This window comes from Salvia hispanica, chromosome 6 (genome assembly GCF_023119035.1).
Source record: "Salvia hispanica cultivar TCC Black 2014 chromosome 6, UniMelb_Shisp_WGS_1.0, whole genome shotgun sequence".
NCBI lineage: Eukaryota > Viridiplantae > Streptophyta > Magnoliopsida > Lamiales > Lamiaceae > Salvia > Salvia hispanica.
In genome coordinates, this window is record NC_062970.1 from 4,667,787 (window position 1) to 4,677,105 (window position 9,319).

General features: G+C 36.2%; 3 protein-coding genes across 5 annotated transcripts; 2 read left to right on the top strand and 1 right to left on the bottom strand.

The window, feature by feature from the left end:
* Positions 1-854: 854 nt before the first annotated feature.
* Positions 855-2,849, top strand: LOC125191771 (outer envelope pore protein 16-2, chloroplastic-like). Its single transcript, XM_048089182.1, has 7 exons — positions 855-1,048; positions 1,452-1,503; positions 1,698-1,757; positions 1,960-1,991; positions 2,184-2,217; positions 2,335-2,402; positions 2,525-2,849. The coding sequence occupies exons 1-7, from the start codon at positions 917-919 to the stop codon at positions 2,666-2,668; spliced, it is 522 nt and encodes a 173-aa protein (XP_047945139.1). The 5' UTR covers positions 855-916; the 3' UTR covers positions 2,669-2,849.
* A 2,475-nt stretch (positions 2,850-5,324) lies between these two features.
* Positions 5,325-7,020, top strand: LOC125192141 (serine carboxypeptidase-like 50). 2 transcript variants are annotated; one of them, XM_048089616.1, is made up of 2 exons: positions 5,325-6,530; positions 6,612-7,020. In XM_048089616.1, the coding sequence occupies exons 1-2, from the start codon at positions 5,437-5,439 to the stop codon at positions 6,745-6,747; spliced, it is 1,230 nt and encodes a 409-aa protein (XP_047945573.1). In that variant the 5' UTR covers positions 5,325-5,436; the 3' UTR covers positions 6,748-7,020. The 2 variants fall into 2 exon arrangements, with proteins under 2 accessions (XP_047945573.1, XP_047945574.1); XM_048089617.1 differs by having other exon boundaries at positions 5,325-6,512.
* A 464-nt stretch (positions 7,021-7,484) lies between these two features.
* Positions 7,485-9,184, bottom strand: LOC125191907 (F-box protein CPR1-like). Of its 2 annotated transcripts, XM_048089338.1 has the most exons (3): positions 9,080-9,184; positions 7,753-8,689; positions 7,485-7,649 (listed from the first exon to the last, which is right to left on the bottom strand). In XM_048089338.1, exon 2 carries the CDS (start codon positions 8,686-8,688, stop codon positions 7,756-7,758), a length of 933 nt encoding a protein of 310 aa, XP_047945295.1. In that variant the 5' UTR covers position 8,689; positions 9,080-9,184; the 3' UTR covers positions 7,485-7,649; positions 7,753-7,755. The 2 variants fall into 2 exon arrangements, with proteins under 2 accessions (XP_047945295.1, XP_047945296.1); XM_048089339.1 differs by lacking the exon at positions 7,485-7,649 and having other exon boundaries at positions 7,682-8,689.
* Positions 9,185-9,319: the final 135 nt, after the last annotated feature.

Genomic DNA, 9,319 nt, shown 5'->3' on the forward strand with positions numbered 1-9,319 from the left:
CTACGCTTCATTTATTATATACCGAGTGAGCTGATTTTGGCCTAATACTGAATGTCATTCGATTAATCAAAAGTTAATGTCATATTTGGAAAATGTTCCGTTGATTATACATTTATATTAGACCTGTCCAAGGTTTACGAACTGGCGGTTAAGTTCGAAACCGTGAGAATTTATTCGAACTGAAACCGTCGATTTTTGAACCTTGGTTCGGTTCAGGTTAAAAAAATTTCGAACCGAAACCGTGCTGGAACTGCCGGTTTTCGGGCGGTTCCAAATCGGAACTGCGAAAAATCACCGGGAAACCGTGAAACCAAGTTGGAACCGCGAAAAACCGGCGGTTCGGAATCGTAAAAAATTGCTGAAAACCCACCGGTTCATAATCGAAACCAAAACCGACGGTTTTGGAACTGGAACTGTAACCGCGAAACACTCTCACGGTTCGGTTCCGGTTCGGCAATTTCTAAAACTGGAACCGGAAGGGTGAGCACATCTAATTTATACTTAGATTAGATTCTTGTTTTTAATACTTTAGATTGCAATTATTAATTTTGTTACATTACACCGATCTAAAATCTATTTAGCATCTCCTTTAAACCAGATCCACTTTCCAGCCCAGACAATGAATATAAATTTCCAACAGAAACCTAATATGATAAATAAATAAAATACTAGTACTATGATTTAATTTAATGACTCAATCATATCCAATCAACATAAGGGATTTCGATTCAAGAAGATCGGCAGGAACCTCGCATCTAACAGCCACGTGTCCTCGTCCTTAGTAATAGTCTCCGCTTCTTCGCCATTTATATATTTCTGCTTCACTGATCAATTTATTGCCTTTTCTACATATATAGACCTTTTTTATTCTGTTACCTAATAAGAAAAATTAATAGTAGTAATAGTTAGAAAAGAAATGTTTGACGAGAAAAATTTGGAGACTCGATCAGTTCTGGATGAACTGAGGAATTTTGAGAAGAATGTTTTCTTCGATCTCGGCCACCCTCTCCTCAACCGCATTGCTGACTGCTTCGTCCGAGCTGCCGGGGTAACTATCTTATTATCCTTCCACATTCTACTAAATTGAACTCACATTTCATTATAAAATTAATTGTATATGAAAGAGAGATTCACATTTTGGCGGAGTAATAGTTTTTTCCTACCGACTTTTCTTAAAATTCGCACCAAATCAAAATAAGACTGTAAATCATTGAAGATATATTTTGGAATTAAGAAGCAAATTCATCTATCTGCAATTTGTAAGTACTACTTTTAGTCCATTTGCATGCATGCGATGGTACATTAATTTTACATGCAAATGGACGATAGATACTAAAACTAATGTAAAACTCATTGTGTATAACAAATTAACAATATTTACAATACATTTTGCAATGCACGAGTAATTATTGCACATCTTCCATGGTTAAATATATGTGCTTTTGCTGCAGATTGGGGCAGTTCAAGCGTTATCAAAAGAAGCATATTTCACTGCTGTAGAAGGTTCAAACATTTTCCAGTTTATTTTTCTTTTCTCATCCAAAATATTATTGGTTGCACAATATCCACCCAACCCCACACAAAAAAGAAAAATTGTTTTATTTTTGATCCAAAAATAAAACAAAATTCTATACAAATTTATGATATGGGATAATAGACCCGAATAAATGTTTTCTGCCTCCGCCACTGTTTTCCAGGTTGCAATGGCGAAACAGTTGCTTCTCCGAAGAAGGCGCAACAAGTAGCAGCCCTTAGAGGTAACGAAAATTGATTCATCTTTTGATGTCACATATGGGAATAAATGCATATGAATTTGCACAGCTTGTTGAGATATAAATTTGTAGCCAGTTGGTGACTTGTGTTTTTAGAGTAATTCATTGTGATTAACTTTTTAATTAAGTTCTTTTGCCTTATCATTTCATGAAATTTTCTTTTCTTATTTCATTTGGTTATGTGCAGGGGAAACTAATCAAAAATCAGTTGAGGCATTGGTAAGTCTAAATAATCTTGCTACGTCACAGTACTAAATTTTTGTTGTAGAACTTATCAATCATCTTAATAGAAAAATGTATTCATGAAGAATACAACAAATTCCTTCAAGTTTAATGTTTAGTCTTCAAAAATTATAAAGATGATTTTGATCCAACCAAAATTAATGCTTTTTGCTCTGTAATGTGATGCAGATGAAGAGGACTGGGAAGGAAACACTACAATGGGGTAGGATAGCATGAACTTCATATCCCTTTCCTCTACCTAAAAAAGTTATTTCTCATAAAAACATTTTTTATTGAAATTTTACAAGTATAATAAATAATCGTAGAATTACTAATGCAGGTATGGTAGCCGGAGTTTACTCAGGGCTTACCTATGGGTTGAAAGAGGCTAGGGGCACCCACGATTGGGTATAAAATCGAACCTCACTTTTTTAATTTCATGTAAAAATATGCAAGAATTGAGGTTAAGAGTTCAAATCAACACAACTCGGAATATTTGACATTCTCATTGGTTCTTTTATCCAATGCAGAAAAACAGTGCGTTGGCCGGGGCCCTCACTGGAGGGGCCCTGGCGCTAACGCTTGACCATAGCTCCCACGAAAAGGTAGTGCAGTGTGTTATAACAGGAGCTGCTTTGTCCACTGCTGCAAATCTTCTTGCAGGGGTATTATAGTCTTTTCAACTCTTCGCGCAATAGTATAATTTTTTTGTCATTTTTTTTCACTTCAAGAAGATTGAAGTGAAAATTACCACGTAGGCACAAATTTCTCCTAATGTACTTACAATTTACCTTTGTAGTTGTGAACTTAATTTGGACAGCCAAATAATGCAATTTTGAACAATTTTGTTGCAAAGTTGTGGTGTATGTGTAATTTTTTTTTCTGTATTATCTGATTATCTCATTTGTCGATAAATTCTACTATGACCCATAGATTAATGGTCTAGTGAAGCAGGGGAGAAATGGTTATTTTTTGAACGGGAGAGAGAAGAATTTTTGTAGAAATTTTTTTAAAGTTATTTATGAGAGGATATTAAATCTAACATATATATAGTACCAGTCAAAAATAATTCTTTCAAGGATAAATTGGCGAATGAAAAATATAATTTTATGATAATTAAATCGCTATGCACAATTTCAATTATTATACTGTTCCCACTGTTCCATTTAAGATGTCTTATTAAAGTGGAGGAAAAGTAAAAGTAAGAGAGAGAATAACGCAGAAGAGAGTCTCTTCCATATCATTCACTCACTTAATTTACTTTACCTTAACTTTAACTATTTATTATAATTTTTACAAAACACATGTGAAAAACGAAAGGGTCCATCTTAACTGGGACAAAGGGAGTATATTTCTGTGTGATTGAATTTTTCTAATTTCACCGTATTATCCTTTAAAATATAGCTAATTGGAACGAATTTTTATTGAGGTTGAGACTGAGATAGAGGATGGGCCGACAATTGTGAATTAGGTTGACCATATGATTGACATATTAACTATGCATTAAAAACTCAATTACTGCATACTACTGTAGTAGGATATCACTTTCATTGACTTGAATGGTGATAATAGTATGTTTGAATTTTGTAAAGGTGAAAACATGTTTGTATTATGTAAAGGAAAAAAGTACAATCCAAGTATAATTAGCCTTTATTTTATGAAAAAATATTTATAAAAATCTAATTTTATGCTTATTTATACTTTTACTTATTTTATTTTTTAAGGATGATTTAATATTTATTGTTATAATCTATTTTGATTTAAGAAAATAAACTCTGTACGTTTTTTTATTACTAAAAATACTTCAAACCAAGCTTTGACACATGTATTTAAAATTACAATAAAATACATAAACATTATAGAAAAACTAAGGCTATCCGTTTCGTAATTCGATTTGTAACTTCGTTTGAGTAATTGCAACTTCTTTTGTGTAAATATAACATTAAATTTAGAGTGTCATAAAAACGCATTTAGCTAGCAATGATACAAATGCCAATGAGTATTTGTTCTTTTTTTCTTCTTAGAGTAATATTTCTTTCGACCTTTAAGAAATTATGAAAGCCTCAACCTTCACTCCACCCACCCACCATTGACATAATGGTAGTGGGGATGGATCACATTTCTCTCTATACTTTTAAAAAAGTCATTTTTGGCATGCCCCCTCAAAATTTAGCCAATAATTGCAAAAATGTCAATGTGTATGTTCCTTTAATTAATTACTACTATGAGAGGACTCAACCACCATAAGGGGATGATGCCCTCTCTTTTTTCTAGAAAAATTAATGCATGGTCCAAAACCGTCGGCTCAACCTCATGCTGGTCAACTTCAAAATCATTATTTTTATTATTATCAATAAAATTAAAATATATTTAAACTCAAAACTTAGAAAATTTTCAATCCATGAATTCGGAAATTCCATTTTCTTTTTCATCAATCTTTCATAGAGAATTTATTCATTATTCATTATATCGGCAGTTCACGATTTTCTATATTTCTAAATAGTTTTTTAGCTTGTGGAGAAGCATATATATAGTCCTTTTTGGTTTATAACTTGAATATCTATTTAATTAAAGATTAAATATTTAGAAAAGGAAAAATTGAATATGAAATCAATAACATTTTTACTTGCTACATTTTCAATGAATTGTAATATAGTATGTCAATTGAAGCACGTGCATGTAAAATTCATTCCTTTTAGTGACTTCTTTTCTAGAAGAAGATATATACTGTATTAAGAATTATAAGATGCAGTTAATGAGGCCATAACATTACATAAGTTGGTCAGCCCACAATCTTTTCACTTAATTTAATTTAAGTCCAATTTCCTGACTAATAAAACATGCATGATTGCATACCTTTTAATTTTGTCTTATCTATATTTTTTATAATATACAAACACTCTAGTACGTCACCACTGCCGTCAATCTATGATTTTTTTGGTTTATTTCATTTTCCTTAGTTATGATTTTGAGATTGAGAACTATTGAAAAAACACTCCTACAGCCAAGTTGTTCATCGACATCATAAATTTTTCTTTTTTCATTTATTGCGCTAATGTTCGATACCGAAATCAAAGCAATGATTTTGTCATAGTACCACCACAGATTAAATGATAAGAAAATACATGTGAATTGCCACTATTTTCAAAGGTCAACCATCTTATGCATGTGATTTCACAAATCCATTTTTTTTATTAAAATCAATATCCTACAATAAAATAGTCAAACCAGATCATAACTCAAAACCAAGACAGATTTTCCAAGCCTACTAAACTCAATTGAACTCTCCCAAACACTAATGTATACCAAATCATTAACTATATGAAAATTAAAAAAAGTCAGAGACATGAACAAGTCAAATTAAATTTGCTCTTTAGACATACTCTATAAATTAAACCAAACAACACACTTCTACCTCACTACACTCTCATATCCATCATCCATGGCTTCTCAACCACCAGTCCTCGTCCTCGTCCTCGTCCTTGTCCTCGTCCTCATCTCCTCCGCCTCTGCAATAACCTACCCTAAAGAAGCCCTCCCCACCAAATCCGGCTACCTAACCGTTAACTCCACCACGGGCTCCGCCATCTTCTACACATACTATGAATCTCAATCCCCTCCCAAAAACACACCAATTTCTCAAACCCCGATCTTGATCTGGCTCCAAGGCGGGCCCGGGTGCTCCTCGATGCTCGCAAACTACTTCGAATTGGGCCCATGGCTCGTAAACCAAGAAGTAAAGCTCGAGTCAAATCCAAATTCTTGGAACAAACAGTTTGGCCTACTTTTCCTCGATAACCCCATCGGCACGGGTTTCAGTATCGCTGCTACACCCGGTGAAATACCCCGCGACCAAAATTCCGTCGTTAATCACCTTTACGTCGCTCTCACAAAATTCATATCCCTCGACGAGTCGTTCAAAACCCGGCCCATCTACATCACCGGCGAGAGCTACGCCGGCAAATATCTGCCGGCGCTGGGCTACTACATCTTGAAAAAAAACGCAATCTCGTCTTACGAAAAGAGGATCAACCTAGCAGGTGTGGCCATTGGAAACGGCCTAACCGACCCGGAAATCCAAGTCCAGGACCACGCGATCACAGCCTTCCATTTGGGCCTGATCAACGAAAAGCAAAAGGCCCAATTGGAAAAGCTGCAACTAAAAACCGTCTCTTTCATAAAGAGACGGAAATGGAGCGACGCCTCTGACGCAAGAGCAGAAGTGCTGGCGATGCTGACAAATATGTCTGGCCTCGCCACACTCTACGACGTCAGGAAACTGGCTCCCTATCCAAATAATGTGATAGTCAGTTTCCTGAACGACGCAGAGGTGAAGCGGGCCCTGCACGTTCGGGGCAACATCACTTTCGCCAAATGTAGCACCGCGGTGGCGGAGGCGATGCACGAGGACATAATGAAGAGCGTGAGGCCGATGGTGGAGTGGCTGGTGAAGAGGACGAGGGTGCTTCTGTATCAGGGGCAGACGGATTTGAGGGACGGGCCGACGTCGACGGCGGCGTGGGTGAGGGAGATGAGGTGGGAGGGGATTGGGGGGTATTTGGGGGCGGAGAGGGAGGTGTGGAGGGTGGGTGGGTTGCTGGCAGGGTATGTGCAGAGGTGGGAGAGGTTTAGCAATGTGGTGGTGTTGAATGCTGGCCATCTTGTGCCTACTGATCAGCCTTTGAATTCTCTAATTATGATGGAGGATTGGGTGTTGGAGAAGGGGTTGTTTGGTGGTGGTGGAAAGGATTGAGATGGGTGTGGTTGGGTTGAGTTGAGTGGATGGTATGGTTGGTGGAGTGACGATCTCGTGACTGGATGGTATTGGAAAATTAATTATAGGTGTTGGTAGCTTGAATAAGAGAGATTTTATGGGATTTTTGTGATGTGAAATGGTGTTTTACTATCTTGAGATGGATTTGCAATTGTTGAATAGATTTGTAACTTTTAGTAGTGGCTTAGTGATTGTTATGATCATGATTCATGATTAAGCTTTGGATGAATGAATATTTTGGTTTGTGTACCATTTTGATGTGGGGATCCAATAATATTTAAATATCCACAGCTTGGCATATATCTATAGGTATTAATTAATTTGAGTTATTTTAAAACAACTCAAATTTGCGAACACGAACAAAATACTGTCAGAAAATGTCGTTGAGATCTATTTAGAGGCCAGGTGTTACTTTGAGACTCTGATTCTTGTCCCATTCGCACATGAAATTGCTCAAAATCTTGTCTTTTAATTGGTACAAATTTGGATAACAATCTCCTCTCATTTACTTATTTTGACATGATATCATAACTCACTTCTTATTCTATGTTGATTTAGTAATGATTAGAATCATTTTATCGTTTGAATACCCAATTTCTACATGCTTTAGCTCAGATCCAAAAAGGACCAAGCTCAAAAGCATATAATAACCTTGCCCCAGTTTGTACAAAAAAATCTTTTGTTTTTAAATTTTATTCACAATATATTCTCTGAGCAAGTAGATTGATTGATAAAGCTTTCTACATTAAAATTATCACAAAAACCATAAAATTCTAATAATCCTATAGAAAGAGTATTTAACACAGAGTTGGTAGGGGCTCGAGCCCCTCCCAACAACATATGTGCCCGCTAATGTCCACGAGACCTAAAACGAGCATCATCTGCAATAACGAATATGTAAGATGACAGTCAAAAATCAAAATTGTGCAATAAATCATAAGAGAACTAATATACACAAGAAATGAGCCAGATACAAATTCTTACACTTTAATTGATTGGCTTTGAATCCGGTAGTGCAAATCTACTCTCAACATAAGAACTGATACTCATACAACCCGGATAGTCATATATCTCAAGTTTCTTCAACTCTTTAGTAATCCAATCATAAACCACCACATGACTTAAGTTATCACTCATTTTCCTTTCAAGAAAAAGCAATCTACCATTCCTCAACCCCAATGGCCTCTCCACATGAGAAAGGTTAGCAACACCATACACTCTTCCCCACTTCCCCTCTCTCCACACCCAAAGCTCGAACGCCTTAGTAGAGCCCGACCTCTCGTACCCAACGGCCCCCAACGACGAGTCATCAAACTTGACAAGGTGAAAGGCAGAGTCTGACCCCTCAATGTTTGGTGGCAAGGGGTAGGACGACAACGTCTCGCTAGCAAAATCAAATGACTCAACCACGACACCCGAGTCAAGGCACGCCATCCGGTAGTAACACCCGTTGACAAATGCTGAGCCCGACTTGGGGCAATTCATGGAATGAGGGCTCTGGATCTCCTTCCATGAATTGCTTCCTAGCGAGTATAACTCGACTTTCGTCGTGTCATCGAGGTAGTGGCCTTCCTCGTCCTCCCAATAGTGGAGCATGTAGGTTATGACTTTGTAGTCCTTGGATTTGGGGTCATACCCGAATCCACTGCCGTGGGAGATGGTCCGGGTTATCCCGGGAGGGCGGGGCACGTTGGAGGGGGGGAGGTGTTTAAGCTCTTGAGTTGTTAGGTTGCAAAGAACAATGTTGCCATTGAAATCATCGAAAGATAGCAAACCATCACAGCTATTGAGAGACATTGATTGAAATTTGTGCATGAAGGAAGGGTTGAAAGTTTCATGGTTTCCATACAAGATTTGGGGAGAAAGAACTGTTAGATGATGGTTGTTACCATTGAAACGTTTCACAACTAGCCTTTCCATTCTACAAAGGAATCAGAAATATGTCATTTTCTTCAACTTCATAGAAAATTTCGGAATACATGAATGTTTATGTATTAAGAAATCATTTACTATAAATCATGGAAAAAATAGAAATTTATTAACAACAGGAGTCCATTTAACACTTTTTTGCTGACATGAATGTCTACCTAATTTACACAGAAAAACATGGCTAGCTAATAAGGTTTCTCCTGCAATCTCCATTGGCATCAATGTTGGATTCAGGATAGATTTAATTATCTATTAATTTAATAAAAAAGTTAAATTTATTTCAAAAATCATATCAAAGCGCACAAATTTATGATTGGAAATTTTTATATTGTCATGCAAATCGAAGTAAAAAAAAATCATGGATTGTTAAAAATTTACTGACCTTCAAATGCAGTCTCATACTGAAATCAAACCTCACGGAATGCTTTGATCCTCCTATCTTATATTTTCCCTCGTTTTGAGGTTGTTTTGATTGATTTTGTTTTTGATTCTCACAATTTGGTATTGTTGCATAATAGAAAGCGGTGAGAAGAGAAAAGGCTAAAAGAGAAGTAATGGTTAACAGAGTTAAATTTTACATTTATTTTAAATTTTCAATAATAAGAAGTTAAGAACAATACAA